Consider the following 19,456-nt stretch of genomic DNA (forward strand, 5'->3'; position numbering starts at 1 on the left):
CGGAGAGCTCATGCATTCCAATTTTTCTTACTTTCTCTCTCCTTTATCTCATTTTCTCTCTGTACACACACACACACACACACACACACACACACACACACACACGGTCCTGGGTTCGATTCCGGTCAAGGTTGCAGGCTCGATCCCCAGTTGGTGGTGTGCAAGAGGCAGCCAATCAATGATTCTCTTTCATCATTGATGCTTCTATCTCCTTCTCTCCCTCTCACTTCCTCTCTGAAGTCAATAATAATAATAATAATAATAAAAGATACGATGCCCCCTTACCAATAAATACTTCAGTGTCCACTTTCTAAAAGCAAAAATATCTTTAATAACTGTAATTCAGTTATTGACAGCAAGAGATTATCACAGCTACAGGACTAAGGTCTAATCTGCACATTTCTTCACGTGTCCCCTGCTAATGTCCTTTATAGCAGAAGAAAACTCCAGCTTAGTGGAAATCCTCTCACAATGTAAACATATACCAAACCATCATATTGTGTGCACTTTGAATACATTGCAATTTTATCTGTGAATCGTATCAAAATAATCCGTTTATATGCCACACCATTTCTTTGGACTCCTTTAATTTGGCTAGCTCCTCATTTGGCTTTGTCTTTTGTGACCTTATCACTCTTAAAGGTATAGGTCAGCTATTTGTAGGATGCCCTCCAATCTGGGTCTTCCCCATGTTTGCTGATGATGAGATCTGGGTTATGTGTTTCCGGCAGGCAATGCTGTGGCCAGGAAATGGTTGTAGAAAGAGGCCTGGCGACTGTGAATATGCTATTCTTCAAACACACGCTCTAGCTCCAGCAGGCATCCATGACTTTTAAAAGCTTGCCAGGTGACACACATGTACCAGGTTGGAGAGCCACTCACCTCACCTAACCTAAGCAAGTAAGACTTGGCCTCCTAGTAGAAGAGACATTAAAATTGAGACCTAAAGGACAAGTAGGAGTGATCTTACTCATTGGAAACTGGTAGTGGTGCTGAATGGTGTGCATCCAAAATAGACCTGGTGACAAGAAAGCAGACACGATACCTAGACATGAATACCCACAGAGTGCAATGTAGGGTGGAGGCAGGAGATTCAGGCAGGGGCATGCGAGACGTTTGGACTTCTTATAAGGGCAAGGAAAGACTACGGAATGAGTTCCATCAGGAATGACATAATGAGGATTCTGTGTTGGAAGAAAATATCCCCGAGGCCTGGATTTGAGGGTGGCAGGAGTGAAGGCAGGAAGTGTGGTGAGGAGTTGATAGCCATGCCAAGAGAGAGGAAACGGTGACCCAGGCAGGAAGGTAGGGGTCATGGAGCTCAGCAGCCCTGCTACACAATAGCCCTGCATGGTGAGGGCGAGTTCAGCGATGGGGCGATGTCAGATGCTGTGAGCAGGCGGAGACAGGGCTTCTACACGGGACTTTGGAGATTAGATAAGGCTTCCAGGAGGAGGTGGTGTATTCTGAGCCCTGATGGATGGGGAGAAGACAACCAGATGAACAGGCCGATGATGCCTGTGTTGTAGGCAGGAGGGACAGAGGCACGAGGAACTACAAGCACTCAAGAAGGCTGGCGCTTTTAGGAGGGACCTGGGGGACGTGACTGAAGAGAGAAGCAGGGCTAGACGCCAGGGGCTGGTCTCCCCCTGAGAAGGGTGGGCTTTATCTTCCTGGCAACAGGCAAAGGAGAGCGATGGAGAGGTCTAAAGTAGGGTTGCCATCTTGAGGAATATAATTTAGCTGCAGGCAGAGGGGTCAAGGAGGCAGGAAGAAAATCTAAGAGGCCAATCTGCCAACGCTCAGGAAGAAATATCTGCCCAGTGTTTGCATGGATTGGAGCTGAAGACGTGGGAGCTATCATCATAACTCAGTGCAGGGAGCAGGCCAGGCAGGCCCAGCCGGGTCTTCCCGGGCTCTAAGGGTCTGTTTGGCAAACCTTCCGGGTAATAGAAGAAATCTCCTTCACACCCAGAACACTCCTGCTGGCTGGGGATGGCACGAGGAGGGGAAGGAGCCAGGGGCTCGCTCCGGTGAAGAGCGAAGACACATGAGCAGTGAGTTCTAGAGAATCCATCCTTTCTCCGGAACACTCGCCTCTTCATCAGGCCCCACACAGGCCTGTCAGGCGCGAGTGGAGCTTTTGTGCATGTGCCCACTGGGCTCCCGTTGCCATGGTGATGGGGCCATAAGTCACGTCTGCTGCTTCTGCACAGAGGCGCTGTGATTTATGCCTGCCCAGCTGGGATTGTAAACTTTTTTTTAATGTTCAAAATCCGTCAGAGCAAGGGCGGGCGGGGTGTCTCCGGCTCACTTTGCAGGAGCGGCTGCTGTCAGACCTGCCTGCGATGCTGCCACTCGCCCCCACAGCCCGGGTGCTGGGCCCATGCAGCCCCTGGCACCAGAAGGAAGGGTTCCTATAGCACTCTTGGGCCAGCGAACAACCTTATTCGTGAGACCTTCCTGTCGTCCCAGGTTCAGTCTATGCATGCCAGCTTTTCCCTTCATGCTTCAATTTCTGGCTTACGAACCTGCACCATATCCCAACCCCTTTAGAATTGGGACTTTACAGGGATGCAATGGAATGAACATAAATTTGAAATCATGCCTCCTGAGTCTTAGTTTGCTCGTCTGTTCAATGGGGCTAATATAACATCATCTAAGGTAGGGCTTCTCAACCTTGGCCCTGAACTGAAATGGGGGGGTTTGGAAGGGGTGCACTGTGCATTGTAGGATGTTTAGCAACATCCCTGGCCTCTACCCACTAGATGCCAGTAGCACCCTCCCAAATGCGGCAACCAAAAATGTTCCCAGACATTGGCAATGTCTTCTGAGGACAAAAACCATCCCCTTCAAGGCCCATGTCACATATGAGGGAAGCGAGCCTTTTCCTTTTGACTGATGATACCTCATCTTTCATGGGCTACTAAAGTCTTTCCCCGAAGACCAGGCCCTTCTGGAGTATGTGGAACTGTGGGCTTCCCTGACTGCTTCCCATCATGCCTCCCAAATGCTGCGTTCACCCATGGGACTGGGCACCTCATAGCTGCCTCCCTCACCCTCTGGCACCTGTGCAGGCCCCGTGTCCAGATCCAGTCACAGGCCCTCCCAGGCGGTTCCGTTTCATCACGGCTAACCCAGCCTTGCTGCACATCGGAGGGTGTGGACAGGACTCTTAGAAGGCAATGTGATTTTCATCTTAGTTTATCTTGTGACCCCTGCCCCTGAGGTGCTGCTAAAGCCTGGCCTGTCTGGGTGAGAACAGGGCAGGGATTTCTAAGAGAACACTGTGAGACTCTGGCAGACAGAGGGGATTCTATCAGCTGAGAACCACCGATGTGATGGCAGCAGGTCCTTCTAGTTGGTTTAAATGGGTCTCCAAACTCCAAGATGCATTTCAAGTCCCCCACAATGTGGGTGGTCTGTGTACAGCTTAAATTCAAGCATTCCATTTGTAATACGTTATAAGTGACGATGATAGGGCCAGACAGTGTCTAGGAAGCACCTATATGGCGGCTTCGACTCTGCCTCAAGCCAGAAATGTATCTCAGGGAACTTATTGGCATCAAGATGAGATTATCCAAATATTCCCCCGAGGGAACAGGCAGGTGGATAAAAGCAGGTAAGGGGAGTAAGGCAACTCCATTTTTAAAGGGAGTAAGGCATCTCCATCCACATGACTTTCTTCTGCATCTCGGCAACCAAAGATCTCTCTTATTTTACAGGTGGACACAGCTGTCAAGTAATCAGATGCAAAGCTGGAAAGACCTCTGAATTCCACCAAGTTCAGAGAGGACTCTGTGCTCACAACTCTCATCTGAGACTGAAGGCGGCCATCATGGGCTCGTCACCACACTTTTCCCAGCCGAGTCTGTCCGTGGCCTCAGAAATTCTTCCAACAGAATATCCTGGGCAGCCCTAACTCACTTATCTGAGAGGGCAAATGAGATGTCTGATATCTGCCATCTCTGATTTAGCCCAGCCTCTAAGGTAAGTGGATATACAGAAGCCCAATGGGTTGGAGTAGATGTTTAGCTCATGGTCCTCCTACTCCCTTCCATGGCTGTGCCTGCGCTTGGTGACCCTGCCCCCTAATCATAGATGACTAAGTAGAGGTGAGCATCTAGCCCATGCCAGGCCCAAAATTCCTGCTCCAGGAATTTTCACAAGCAGCAGCTGAAGTAAGAGAAGCCTTCATTCTTGGGGAGTCAGGATGAGCACGCCACTGCCACGGGTGGGGACGGGCAGGAAGGAGTTTCGTCCTGGGAGAGAATGTAGCCGTGCAGGAGTGATGCAGAGAAGGTAGGCAGAAACTTGCAATTCCCTTAATTCGCCTCATCTCCGCGGCTAAGCTCACCTCTCACCTTTCCTTCCCATCATGATCATGGCGTCCTTCTAATACAGTTGTCGTTAAGCTCATTTTAACTGGGTTTCTGTCCCCTGAAACCCAAGACATCCTGGCTCATAAAGACCAGAAAGGGTTTCCACACAGCCAGGGAGGGAGGCATGGTGAGATGAAGAATGACGCAGGGTCCTGAGAGCAGAAACCTATATTCAGATTCCAACGTGTCTGCCCACCAGCTGTGCTGTTTAAGGTCTTAGAATGCCAGTGTCCTCACCTGAGGAAAGGGGGCTTTAAAAACAGCTTCTCTTGCCCAGCAGGTATGGCTTAGTGGTTGAGCACCAACCTATGAACCAGGAGGTCAGGGTCTGGTTTCCAGTAGGGGGTGTGTAGGAGGCAGCCGATCAGTGATTCTCATCATTGATGTTTCTCTCTCTCCCTCTTCCTCTCCCTTCCTCTTTGAAATCAATAAAAAATATATTTTAAAAAAATAGCATCAGGAAGATGGCTGTGGGATCATCTAGGAGAAGCTGTGTGAAGGCCTCTACCTAGAAAGCATGCCCATGCTGCCACTTATCACTGTCTTCAGTGTGGATTCAGGACTGAAACCCAGGTGTCCCGACTCCCAGCTCAGCCTGCTTTCATGCCTCTCCCTTCTCTCTCTTTTTTCTTCTAAAAACCTGCGGTCCCATTTCAACATCAGAAGTTGAAAAGTGTTTAACTTCTAATGCAGATGTAACAAGTCATTTCTCAGTTTCACTGTATCTGCAAAGCCTCCTGTAATTCAACATCAAATATTTATTATTACATTTATTAAAGTTTTAATAATTTAGCATCTGCTGCATGGCAGCGAGGAGCTTAGCTAACTGGTTCCCCTGTATCCAACCGGGGTCACTTCAATATTTATATTGCAAAGTTTCCATTTGGGTTTCATTTAGCAGAGCCCGTGCCGTGGCCCTTTCGCCAGAGCTGACAGTTGGCGCATGCTCCAGCCTCCCCAGCGGCCAAGGCTAAGGGAGATCTGGTGCTGAACGGCGTTTGGAGAGATTTACCGAGTCTGGGCAGAAACTCATCCTAATAGACTTCACTTTTATTACGATCGCTAAACTCAAACGGGAGAAATATATATGTCTCCAGGCTTACTGGCTGAATGACAGGCAGGGAGGCTGTGAAGAGTTGTGGGCATACAGTACATCCACTTGGTAGGGCGCATGGAGGCCTTTGTAGGAATGCTTCCCAGAGGGGCTTCCTTCTCCTAACAGGAGGGGTATGGTCGTGCAGGGCAAGTTCTGATGCCCAAATTCCTGGAACGCAGCTGCGAGTGCCAGGCGGACTCCCTGGTTCTCCCAGAAGCTCCCCTTTTCCCACTTAGCACTTAGTCTTCCATCAGCATGGGATGGACTTCCGCACTCAACGTGGACTAAGACAGAAAATCCCGTGAGCCAACTCCTCGATTTTACAGAGAATCCTCCTCCACAGTAGCCAGCATTTCCTGACTGCTCACCAAACAGCCTGAGTTCAAATCCTGATTCTGTGACTCACCGTAATAGTTGGGCAGATAACTTAAACCTTTTGAGCCTCGGCTTCCTCATCTGTAAACAGTCGTAACCCCAGGATTGACTTGTTGTGCAATCAGAAGCAATGCATGCAGCGTGCTCATGAGGGCCTGACAGAAAGGAAGTGCTCAATACATGGGAAACATCACTATTTATAACTATGGGGCTAAGCGTTTAAACGTATCTCATTCGATTCTCAAAAACATCAACAGATAGAAGAGCAGTTACCATTCCCATTTACAGAGAGGAAACTGAGGATCAGAAAGTTGAAGGAACTTAAACAAGATCAGCTAGTAAGTGGTGGAGCTGGGATTTGAACCCGGGCACTTTGGCTCCAGCGCCCTCACTATTCCCTTTATCCAACCCTCCTCTCTTCTGTGTTTCAAGCAGGTAGGCGGATTGATTGCCTATTGAAGTTCTTTCCCCTTTGGGAACGTCTGCACGTCTGCATGAATAATTGGTGAGGAAGGGGAAAGTGGCAGAGGCATGATGGGGCTGAGGTGCTAATAAGAACTGAGGAAGCCCACCCCTAACTCAATATCCCTGCTGGGAAGGGAAGTGCTCAACTGCCATGAGTGTGCCCACATGCACGCGAGCGCACACACACACTCATTAACAAAATCCACTCAGCATTACTCACCTCTGATAGGAGGGAGGAATCTTGGGAATTAAACCAAACAAGGCCTCTATCAGGCACTTCCCCCAGACTGTGTTGCCTGGGCCTTCCCATCCAGGTGCCTCCTGACATGTTATCACCTGCCTTGGCCTGACCTCACTCCTGCCTACTCCACACACCTGATGGCCTGCCGTTCCTTCCCTCTTGCCCTTGCCATTGATGTCTACCGTGGTCAGGAGGAAGGATGACACAGCCCTCCTCACTATGGTACAGCTTCTGTACCAGGAACTCCAACTTGAGTCTCCTGACCCCATGGCATCATGTGCTCACTTGCTTCTCTGTACTACGGTGCCTGCTTAAACTCCTAAAAGTCCTCACTCCTTCAACACCAATGACACGTCAGATGCTGTACGGGTTATTCTACAAATGTTATGCAGTCCTAACAACAACATCTGAGGGAAACACAACAATCTGGACTGTGCAGGTTTGGAAATGGAGGTTTGGAGAGGTGACCTGACTTGGCCCAAGAAGTTCAGGGAGCCAACTGTGGTGCCAGGATTCGCATCCAGGTCTGCAGGATCGCAAGCCTACACTCTCTTCCTAGTCTCCGTATGTCTAGGCCTGGCAGCTGTTCCCATCACACGGGGACACCTAGGGTGCTTCTGGGGAGGATTTTGCTGTAAGACCGATGGTCCCCATTTCCCGAGCCAGAATTCGGTATCTGGGGCAGTCATACAAGAGCATCTGCTGGGGACCCTGGAGTGGTGGACACACCGTCCTCAGGAGCCCTGAGGTTTTTGCTCACTGTGCTAGGCCAGGTGGCCCACAGCCGAGGAGAGAGGGTGTTCAGTTTCCTCTCACCCTCTCACCTATCCTCCACCACGTGCCCCTGGGCACTACACTCCAGACACGCTGAAGCCCCAGGCCCTGTCCATGGAGAGAACAGCTGAGGGTGTGTGTGTGTGTGTGTGTGTGTGTGTGTGTGTGTGTGTGTCCGTCCAACATCCATTCACTGCCTGTTCTGATTTCCTGGGGGAACTATCCTACCTATTATCCACAGGGTAAAGGTCCCTCTAACCTTGCTGGTTTCAAGAGTGGGTTGGTGGCCCAGGTCTGGCTAATTAGAACACTTTCCCCTTACGGCGCTGGGATATTGGCAAATGTCCCCAAACAGGCCAAAGAGAGGTATCAACACCTAGAAATGAGGAGTTTGGAGTCAGGAGTCTGATTCTCAGGTCTGAATCCTGGTTATGCTGTTTACTGGCTGTGTGACCTTGGGCAAGTAATAGCACCTCTTTGTGCCTCCGTTTCCTCGTGCATTAAATGGGGCTACTCATGAAGATTAAAGGAGCTCATTTCAATCAAGCACTTGGAAACTTCTGTCTTAAAATGCCACTTGTTATGGTTCTTTGGGCTCATGCATATAATCCAGAGTGACCAGCCTACCTCAGGATTCTTAACTTAATCACATCTGCAAAGACCTTTTTCCAAATAAGGTAGCATTTCCAGGTTCTTGGCATTGGAATCTAATAACTTTGTGTGTCGGTATCTGTCCACCACAGAGTATGAGCATCTGCCTGTCAAACAGGTTTCCAGCTGCTGCTGATGCTACTGGTCTGGGGACCACACTTTCTGCACCACTGACGGAGCAACTTCCTGCTGATAGTTCACAATTTGGCCCCAAAGTCCTCTCCTCTCTAAGGTCTTCCCTGTAATCCCCAGGTGAGTTTAGTCATCTCTTCCCTGTGGCCCTTCTCAGCCTGAACTTTCCCACTACCCCTTCCCTCTGTCCCAAAGCACGGCATCTTCTTGTTTGCAATGTTGTCTCATTCTGTGCACGGAGATGTCTAGTCTTCACATATTTTCATACCTCCAATACTGAGCCTGGCATACAGTAGGTGTGCAATAAATTGTTAGTGCTTGGAATAAAGAGGCCGAAAGAACAAGGAACCATTCTCAATTCTATTCAGAACGAATTCAGTGAGAAAACTGTCACCCACTGAGCAATGCTAGCATGCTTTCCGACATCCCATAGTTCCTTCCACAACATGCAGGGACTTAACAGGGTTCTACCACTTCGTTTTCATTGATTTGAGATCATAGAAAAATCACTAAGGGGCTCCAAAAGCTGGGCTTCTTGGATGGTTATTATTCCAACGATAACAGCTAGCCTCGCATCTCTCGTGTAAGAAGAACCCGCTCTGGCTGAGACTGTGAAGAAGGCCCAGGGCGCAGCAATCCACGCTTCTCTCTCCACAGTATCTTCCATTTCATCTCTCAAGTCGGTCTCTTGTTCCATGCTCCTCGCTACACCATGGGGGTCCTTATTCATCTCTGTTCCCCTACAGTCCCTGGCACAGTGGCAGGCACACAGGAAGGGCCTAGCCAAGGTTTTCGGAGTTGAAAGGAAGCTGTCTGCAATTTAACTAGAGCGCTCTCGGTTCCTCCACCTTTGGAGCTGACATCATTAGAGTCTCCAATGCTGAAAACCTCACTGCCAGCGACTTCCTGCTGGGCCAGGCTGGGCAAGGGAGCTGCCCAGGGAAGCGTTCTCATCTTTGGCCCTTCCACTCCTGGCACGTGAAAGCCCTCCCTCCCACCTTAGATGCCATACAGCCCAACGCTGTCCACAGTCCAAGGTTAATTGCCAATGTTTTCTTTCCTGCAAATGCTTTTCTAATTCCTTTGGTCAGGATTTTTTCTTCCTTTTCCAACCCCCTCAAGGCACTCTGTGTGTCCCGCACACATGCCTCTGCATTCATTCTGCAAATATCTCCATGCACACAAAGCCCCCAGACTTACTACATTTAAGTCTCCCCAACACCCCCTGACAAAGGGATTGATGTGAATGCTCAATACTAAGACACTATTGATTTTACGATGCATCATAGAATGGATGTGGCCTTTCAGCAAAAGAAACAGAAAAGAACTAAAAAGATGAACATTAAACACTGCTATACTATGCTACAATAACAGCAAAGTAATAACTCATACTTCTTGAGGTCACCATGTGTCTGACTCAGTGCTTTTCAATGTATTATGTCATTTAGTTTCACCTTCTAGGCATAGATGCTATCTGCACTCCCCACAAGGGCTGGCAGCCACAGAAAAGCTCCTGCAGGACACAGGTGATGGACTGGGATCTGAACTCAGCTCAGCTGAGCTCCAAAGCCCATGCCTTTAAAACAGTGAACTACCTTATATCATAAAGTTTATGTTTAATTAAAATAGAGCACACATAAAGAAAAGAGTGCAAATCATAGCTGTAGAGCCTGAGCATTTTTACAGATTCAAAACACCCCAGGCACCTACCACTCAGATCAAGAATTAATTATCATCAGCGTCACAAAAAACTTTTTGTGCTCTCCCCACGCCACTGCCCCTCTATCACGAAAAGGTAATCCCCATCCTTTCTTCTACCTTCATGGATTAGTTTTTACTGGTTCTGATTTTTATATATATAAACATATATAGTTGACCCTTGAACAACACAGGGGTTAGGGGTACTGACCCCCCCCATGACCTCCATACAGTTGAAAATCTACATGTAACTTCTGACTCCCCCCAAAATTAATTCCATTATTTGTGTGCGGCTTCCATAATTCAATGTTATATTTGTGAGATTGGTGTGTTCTTGAATAGTCATTATTAATAGTATTCCAGTGTATGATCATTCCATAATTCAATCTTGTGTGTTTTTTATCAATTTGTGGATTTTCCCCCAGCTTTCTAGCAATACAAATGAATATACTTGAATGTACTATACACATTTCTGTTAGGTATATTATTCAGAGTGGAACCGATGGGTTATAGAAGGTGGAGACATTCAACTGAAGTAGATCCTGCTCAACAGGTTTACAAAGTGGTCCGTCTAACTTCCATTCCCACTATTAGGATGTGAGAGTTCCAGTTGTTCCCTATCCTCACTGACATTGGTTATCATCAGTTATTTTAAATGTAGCCACCCAGATAGGCAGTGCCTGAACATTGGACTGCTAAATTGCTCTGCCTCCTATCATGCGAGATTCCTTACTTATGCAATATTCCGTCACCAACTAAAAAAACAAAAATCAACTAGCAAAGCGTCTCTAAGTTTTCCTTTACCATCCTACCGGAAGGCTGATCTTTTTCTTGCTGACTCTGCTTCTCATCTCTCTGTTGTGATTCCGTGGCATGTTACTGGAGATCTATAATTATGATCTATTATTTATTAATGTCGCACCTATCATCTGATTAGAACTTATTAATTCTTTAAACGCCCCTGATATGCTTGCCTGGGCATTAGCATGTCAAACAAGGTTTATTCCTGCAGCTTGAAAAACTCAACCTGCACAGCAGATTCTGCTGAAAGGTGATGATCACCATCTTTTTCCCACCCTCGCAGTGAAACCAATGGGCATGTGAGAGGTAAAATCAAGAGAAAACTTGAAAGGCTGTCTGTCTGTGTGATCGCTTCAAGCCCAGAGAAAGGCATGTGGGCCAAGCAGGATAATAATTTAGTGCCCAAATCAAACCAGTACTCTTCAGTTATTCGCACCACTTTTCTTTAAAGGAGAACCTTCATGGTTTGTTGAGAAAGGGTAGAGAAGGAGGGTCCATAGCTGCAGATTTGCATCTCCTCTGCTGTCCTGAGCAACTTTGCTCTGGCCCCAACTTGATGAAAGCACACCCTTCAGTAACCGGGCACAGCATCCTTAGCCGGAGCTCAAGGGGCATCTAATGCTATTGGACCATGCCCCTTGGATGTCTCCCCCTCTTTCAACGTACTACAGTGTTCCTTCCAACTACATCTGATACTCTCCCTGAAATGCATTCTACAACTTATATTTTTCTCATTTCTTTTGAACATTTCCAAAGATGTGTTAGAGTCCCTGAAGATTGATACTGTGGGACCCTCTTGGCCAGCTTGCTATTTAATGTAATTCAGATTGAAGGAGGTCAACCAGCTATTTTATCCTGAAGATTATGGTCTTTCTCAGCAGCATGACACAGTACATCACCTTCCCAACACTGCCTTCCCCCACCATCACCAGTTTCTACTTGAACTTTACTGTAGTGGGACTCCAATTCATCTAAAATTGGTGCAATGTAACTTTGGGAGTATATTATGTACCAGCATTTACTTATATTATTGAATCATTGTAACTCCTGGGAAATGTCTCAATGAAATAGTTAGGGACATGGGTTCCAGAGCTGGAGAGATCTGAGTGGAAACTTAGTTCCATCACTTAACTAGTAAAGGCATCACCTTTATGGCTCAGATTATATTTTACTCTGTAAAATGAAAACAATAATAATAGCATCAACTCATGGGGTTGACGTAAGGATGTAATGAGACGTCAGGAGGGTGCTGGGCACACCGGAAATGATCAATGGATATGAATTATTACTATACTCTGTGAGGAAGGTGCTGTTCTTATCCTATTTGGCAAAGAAATGGGAAACTGGGCAAGTGGACGTGACCAGGATCACATAGCTCATACATGGCAGAGATGGGATTCTAACCCAAGGTGAGGATTCCCATCAGTCAGTCTGACAGCTTTAGCTTCACCGAAACCACAAATTCAATGTCAACAGTACAGAACTCCGAGGAAAGTCAGTAGAGACCGTCTTGCAGTTGCTTTCAGGCAAGCTCATTGCATGTCTTTAATAGACTTTCAACCGGGTGGTCTTTGCTCCACCTTTAAAATGTGCAAGACAGAGGAACCTGACCACATGCTTTAAAGGTCTCATCTACTTCAATGCTATCAAGAATGGAAAATTATCATCTACCATTAATTAATTTATGTGTGCCTGAAACCATCTTAGTTCTTCATAATTACCACTTCATTTCCTAAATGCTATCCCTTTTGCAATCTATTCTTTTTTTAAAACTACCTCGTTTGGGAAATACCAATAGCCTGAAAAATCATGTCTGGTTCATCCCACCCCCGCCCCCTGAAAAGTTGAGAAGATGAGACTAAACAACCTGTAAAAAGCAGGGATAGTTGGCTTCTAGGAGCTTCCTATCAAGGTGCCATGGACATAGGATAACATCTTGACTCAGAGTGATCCAAAGGCAGTGGTAGAGTAACAATCACTGGGGGTAGGAATTGCCATGACTCCAAGTTCCAGTTCAGGGGCTAATAAGCGTGTACAAGCCAATTCCAAAAGTATACTCTGCGTCCATTTTTAATAACATTTAAATTTCTAAAATGCTTCTCCTAATCCAATTGGGAGAAAGGAAAAAACCCTCCAGTGAAAAGCTCCAAGATAGTACTAGGATCAGATCTAAGACCACTGGTTTAATTAAATCAATAAACATTTAGTAGAGGTCCAGTATGAGCTGGGAACTGGGGATTAAGAAGCTAAATAAGTTATTTTCTTTGACCTTAAGATAGTCTCCACTAATGGGACAGAATGATATGTAAGCAACTACTTGAAGCACAGAAGAGTTAGACTATAATGAAGTTAACTACACGGTATAAAACATGTAAGGAGGGGTGCAGTCTCCATCCTTTCATGAGTAAAGAACAAACACATTAGACCTGGACATTTAGAACATATGAAGTAGCCCAAAATCATGACAGAAAGCATCACATTCTCCAAGCTTTCCCTTTCGTGACTCTCCGATATAGGATTAAATAATGACCTTTGATAAGATAAGGCCATTAATGATTCCATGATGTGCCAGGTGATGTTTTAGCCTATCCCATATTTTATACATGCCCCGAAGTAGAGTAAGGATGTTGAAATACCAATGGAGGGCACTATTAGGAGCATGGAGCATGGCATACTTAACAGAGTTCCTTACATCATCTACAAGGCAGCTGCCTACTGCAACAATATGAAGGGTACTTCTTCACAGGAGTTCCTGTGGTCCTGAAACAGGGGCTCCCAGGGCTCCAAGAAGTTCTTGCTACGAGGATACTGGAGAGGAACTTCCCTACCTGACATCTGCAGGGTCTTCTGTGACGAGCACGTCAGTCTTGCAGCTGGCCAGGGGGTTGATGGACAGCTCCACAGGCGGGACCACAAAGCTTTTGCTGACAGGAAGCCAGAGTCCTTGGCCCAAGCTGAAAGTAGACCTGCAATGTAAGAGTTTCCATTGGGGAACTCCCTAGGAAGCAGAGTGAAAACTGAAGAAATGGATCCTCCCCCCCATCCCTTCTTGGACCCCTTTTCTCTTCCCCACCCAACTGCGTCCCCTGCATTCTCCAAGGCACAATTTAGGTCCACTCTGCTCAGACTTGGATGGTCATTTCTTAAACCTATTAATCATGGAGCCCATGGGAGTACAGGGCCTGCTCTCAATAAACAGTGGGCTCTGTGAGGACAGAGACCATCTCAGCTCTGCCTTCCCAAGCACTCCTGGTACCTAGCCGAGTTCCATGCATGACTGCGTAGTCAGCAGGGGAGTCTGCACAAAGGTTAAAAGCATGCACTCTGAATCCGTTTGAACCCAAATCTGATTTTCAGTCTGCCACTTAATTTGCTGTACGTCTTTATCAGCTTAGGTATTGACGTTTCACACGAGATTTCATGGAGCTAGCAGGAACAGAGCCTATAGTTATAGGATATTTTTAAACCACTAGACGAGATAATCAGTAATGTCTCTTCCAGGTTAACTACCTCAGTCCCTAAGTCTAGATGCCAGACAGATAAGAAATAGATCTCCATAGTAACCGGGGCTGTGATGGTACATCTGTGCCCATGAGAGTCCCTCTGCACTCATTACAGCCCAGAATTGCACAGGTTCGACCAGCTAAGGAGGCGTAACCACACTTCCCCATGAGAACCCCACTTCACTCCCCAGCATCGTGCCCCAACAGGATTCTCAACTCACCTGAGAATCTTTTCCGGGGCTTGCTCCCCCGTCACCAAATCGTAGCCCCTCTCAAGTGTTGTGTAAGGCCAAGGTCTGTAGGAAGAATAGGAGGAAAAGAAAAGGAGACAGGAGATAATATTAGTCAGAAGTAGGTAGGATTCATAAAAGAGTAGCTTTATAAACAAGCAAGTTTTGCAGAAGTACTTTTGTTCTGGGTAAGACTATGTATATGTTAAACAAGAATGTCTCCATCATATGGAAGAATTCAGCCCCTTTTAATCCCAGCTTGTCCATGATGGAGTGATGTACAAAACTCTGCTTCTGTTTCCTCATCGGTCCACTTTAGGAACTGTTCTTGGATTACTTGTGGTCTGGGAGGGGGTGCTACACGTCAGCATTTGTTCTCTAGAAGAGTCATCATGTACCTTTAATACTAAAACGGGGTTTAGTGGGAAACAAGATTCATTTTCCATTAGGTTTTGAAGAAATAAAAATGTTACAGAAAAAGAGTCCTCTTTGTGAAGCGGTTTGGGGTCCCTGGGAACAGAACCGAGAAAGTGGGGACGGTCCTCCACTGTCCCTGCCCAATGTCCCTTGCCACTCACCCTTCACTCTGTCCCCAGTCACTGCGCACACACAGATGTCTGTGCACTGGGTCGGGGGCATAGCCTTCGTGGCAGCTACACTCTCCTGTAAGGAAAAAGAGAAAGCAGTCTTGTGAAATGCTGTTCACACAAAACAGTCTTCTCCCCTGCTGTCGGTGTTTTCTTAGAAAATACAGCGAGCTGCTTCATTCTGCCCACGGAAAGAGGGGTTTCTGGTCTACCTGCCACAGTGGGGAATAAAGATTTTATTCATTTGTTCATTCATTCATTCAACGAATCCTGACCACAATGCCCTGCCAGGCTCTCTGCCTGGCACAGGGGATAAAGAGATCAAGGTACAACTCTGATGCTGAAAGAGCTCATGGCTTAATGAGGGAAACAGAAAGTGGCCTGGTGGCCACAAACGGAGGGCTTGTCCTCAGATAGCTAAGTTAAGATAAATTACATTTGTACTAAAAGTGTAATCAGAAAATTGAATTCTCTCTAACTGAGTGAACAATCCATGTTCATTTGTAAGCCACAGATCAAATGTCACTCCTTCAAATATTTTTGATTTTCCCTTTTGGAAAAGAATTTTTTTCATTTACAATCTCCAGATTTTATTTTAGTTGTTGTTTGCTTATTTTAATTGTTTTTACTCTCCTCTCCTCCCTTCCTTTCCCCCTTTGTTCCCTCCCATCTACTCACCTATCCATCCATCCATCCATCCATCCATCCATCCATCCATCCTTGCATCTATCCATCCCTCCATCCATCCACCCATGTATTCATGCATCTTTTTTTTTCCTGGCCATGTCTTATGAATTCTTGCCAGCATCCCACACTGCCTTAAGTGTATTCCCCTTTGGCCAAGCTCATTTGGCATGGTCAGTGGATGTCTCATGTCCTAGCATATCCTCAGAGTTCAGAATCCTGGAAGAGTTTTCAGAAACTCTGTCCTACCCCCTTGCTGCTCTCTGTACTGCTCCACTGTACACGCCTTAAGGTTCTGATCCAATTGGTTGCTAGTTTTTCCTAAGGTCTATATGTAAAATGTTCACAGATGCTTTACCAAAAATAGATTCTATAAAAAAACGTGTTTGGGAAACACGGTACCATTCCTCAGAGCTATTAGCATGTGCTTCTGCATGAGGGTGTTGCACATACAGTTTTCCCTAAACTTACTTCACCTTGGGAAGCTTGCTGGTGAACAAGTCACAAGCTTAGTATTCTGTGGAACACACCTCAGGAAATGCTGGTAGGAAGTGGGCTGGGTTAGCTCACTGCCTGGAACAGAGTAGGTGCTCAGCACTGCGAGCTGAACGAATAACCATGCTATGGCTCTGGTAAGTTTCCAGACTATTAATGTCAGGTTGCCTTCTTTCTGGTCCTCTGGTGACCACACCCATGCACACCCCCAGAGGAACCCGCAGTTCTTTCATCCTGCAGGCATTCTATTTGGTCTGACGTGAGAGTTTTCAAACCACGTTTCTCAGAAAAAGTATATAGTTCAATAAGGGAGATCTAGGGACTTTGCATCTTTCAGATTTTAATTCATTTTTAAAAAATTATGTTTCTCAGAGGGAAGGTGGGAGTGGAGAGAAATTAACCAATTAAGTTAATATGCATATATGCATAACCCATGGACACACACAATAGTGTGGTGAAGGCCTGAGTAGGGAGTGGGTGTAGAGGGAGGGGGTAATTGGGGAAAAAAAGGGGACATCTGTTATAGTTTCAACAATAAAGATTTAAAAAATATCTAAACACTCAGCAGTTACATGCTAGAATGTAGGGCACTAGAGAGCGCCTCCACATTATGTTTTATGCAGGCCTCATTAAAATAATCTCCTGTCATCTCTGTTTCATTGAGGAGGGCACTGAGACTGGAGTCGAGGTGCTAACAAGCTCATGCTATTTACAACGACATGTCTTACGAATCAGGATTTCCTACCCTCGTGCAACCCAAACAAAATGCGGCAGCGACTATGATGCTAGGGCGACACAGGTTGTACAACTGTCACCCATGACTCCTGATTTCAAAACGTTTGTATTCATCAAATAACCTTACTGTTTTCACTGATTCACTATACGTGCTATGCATTTGACCTTATACAAAGCACTTCGAGTGTTGAAAAACACTCTAACTGGTTTTATATATCACAATGCTGCTTAATCTTTGTACCCCCAGCATTAGCAAATAGCTGGCAATCAGCCTGGGCTTAATAAATGTTAGCTGAACGAGGTAGGAAGACAGCATACAGGGTGAAGACTGGGTCAGAGACAGTATTCAAAATATTCAGAATAAGACTGTAAAGAAGCAGAGGGAGAAGCGAGGAGAGAGAGCAAGGTCTACCTTTCCCCTTCCCTGGACACTTGGCCGATCAGAAGGGGCTGCGTGCAGGCAGGGGTAGTCTCTAACTCTCCTCTCAGGATCAGGCCCGGGGCATTCCACTGAATGTGGGTGCTATAGGCATGTGATACCTAATGGGCCCATGATGGTTACTGCAGGTAAAACTAGTGGAAGAGAGGGCTGAAATCCTTGAGATGTGGATGAGAGTAATTCACCAACATGGGAGGGGTAGGTCACTAACAAGGTGTTAAAATGCAACAGTCCCTTCATGAAATATTCACCACTTGAAGCACGTCTAATATTAAAGATTAAAAGTCCTGGGATTTGTCCTCGAGACTCCCAGGACTGATTTATGATCTGCCACCAGCCACAGTCCTCATGATTCATAATGGGAGAGGTGAAAGTGTGAGCTCTGGCGCAGGGACAGGGAGTCAGGCTGGGGCGGACCAGGAGGGCTGCTGGGAAGGGCAATGGCAGAAGTACCTGTCTCTCTGATCAGTGACTCCGCAGGAAACAGCACAGGTCATTTCTCCTCCTTTCCCTCCTTTTGGGAATATTAGTGAGAATGAAAAATCTATACGGGAAAAGGATGCCGCTCTATTTTGCTCTTTCTTTCTCGTGTGCTTACGAGGCAAGTTTCCCCTGCCACTGAACAGATCATTAATTAGTGACGCTCATTATACAACAAATATGTATTTTGCCTGTGAGAGGCATCCACCCTGGGAGGGCAGGGGGGAGGCAGAAGGCTGCCTGGAGAAGGGGAAGTGAGGCAGAGGGAAAAGTGAATGAACGCTGCCTCCAGACAGACCTGGGTTCCAGTCCTCACTTTCTTTCTCCCTAGACCCATGGTCTTGGGAAACTGACCTTATCTTCTCGGGACTCGGTTTTGTCATCTATAGAATGGGATGGCAGTGCCGTCACTCTCACAGAGCTGATGCAAGATTACACTGAAGTGGTCAAGGGTGAAGCTCATGGTTCAGTCTCCTCCCATTTTCCTTTCCCTGAATTCTGATATGTCCCAACATAGCAGCTCTAGGGACTTTGTGGGGGCCTTGTGGGGCCTCCGTTTCCCCGTCTGCAAAATGGAAAACTGTAGTAGATGTTCCTCCATTTCGAGCACCAATGAGAGTCCGTGGTCTGTGTTGCCTTTCCAGATCCCCAAGCCCTGCTTTCTGGACACTATGTGTTTCAGCCTTCGCCTTGATCTCCCTTAGCAGCTGGGCCAGGTGTCTGCGGCAAGATGTCCATCAATGCCGGGGCTATTGGCTTTATTGACTTCTGTTTCCCATTTCACTGGCTCAGCCTACCCTCCACTATTTGCAACTGAGCATTTCCTTCTTGCAAGATGCAAGCCTCTGACAGCCAGAGCTGAGGATGGAGTCCTCCCCCGTGAGGCCTTTCCTCGGTCCTGCCCCTGTACACGCAGGGCAGCCAGGCGGCCAAAGAGCAGCTCAGGTGTACCAGGTGCCCGTGCTCCGTCACTGTGCGCACTACAGAGGCTCCGGCAAGGAGGGGGCTGCACCCATCTCGCTCACCGCTGCGTCCAATGCCTGCTGCACTGCCTGGCACCTACACAAGTGAGGGGTGCATTTCACAATAGTAATCCTATGCCAATGGGATGCGGAAACTTTTCAAAAAATTTGCCTGTTCTCCCCACTAACCTGGGAGTTTGTTTGCAGAAACCTTTTCTTTTTTAAAAATATTTTTATTGATTTCAGAGAGAAAGGGAGAGGTAGAAACATCAATGATGAAAGAAACTCACTGATCGGCTGCCTCCTGTACGCCTCCTACTGGGGATTGAGCCCACAACCCAGACATGTGCTCTGACCAGGAATTGAACTGTGACGTCCTGGTTCATAGGTCAATGCTCAACCACTCAGCCACACCAGCCAGGCAGAAACCTTTTCTTAATCATCTCCACATCCTACCAATTAGTATAGTGCCCGACAGTACATTTGATAAATAAACACATGAACAGAGGGGTGAGTTAGTGAATATATAAATATGTTCTAATGTTCATACATTCAAGGTGACTTCATTTAGAATAATGACGGTTCTGCTGAAGATTGAAAGTAACATTCATACATCTATGACATGTACTTGCCAAGGAGATGGAAAGTGTAAACACGAGTGCTGGTGAGATGTCTAAAATAGAATTGCATTTCACATCAGAGCAGGAAGAGCTCTGAAAGATCCTC

The 19,456-nt window shown here is 46.6% G+C and overlaps 1 protein-coding gene across 2 annotated transcripts in view; it reads right to left on the reverse strand.

The window, feature by feature from the left end:
* The window catches only part of ASTN2 (astrotactin 2), a 668,892-nt gene that overhangs the window by 410,871 nt on the left and 238,565 nt on the right, over window positions 1–19,456 (reverse strand). Inside the window, exons 7-9 of one of the 2 annotated variants that reach the window (XM_014528918.1) lie at window positions 14,927–15,011; window positions 14,340–14,414; window positions 13,444–13,569 (exon numbers count right to left, since the gene is read on the reverse strand). In XM_014528918.1, the coding sequence (XP_014384404.1) occupies window positions 13,444–13,569; window positions 14,340–14,414; window positions 14,927–15,011 (286 nt within the window). Of the gene's footprint in view, window positions 1–13,443; window positions 13,582–14,339; window positions 14,415–14,926; window positions 15,012–19,456 lie in introns of both variants that reach the window. The other variant, XM_005880933.2, reaches the window with a different exon arrangement.

This window comes from Myotis brandtii, unplaced genomic scaffold, assembly GCF_000412655.1.
Source record: "Myotis brandtii unplaced genomic scaffold, ASM41265v1 scaffold658, whole genome shotgun sequence".
In the NCBI taxonomy this organism is placed as follows: Eukaryota; Metazoa; Chordata; class Mammalia; order Chiroptera; family Vespertilionidae; genus Myotis; species Myotis brandtii.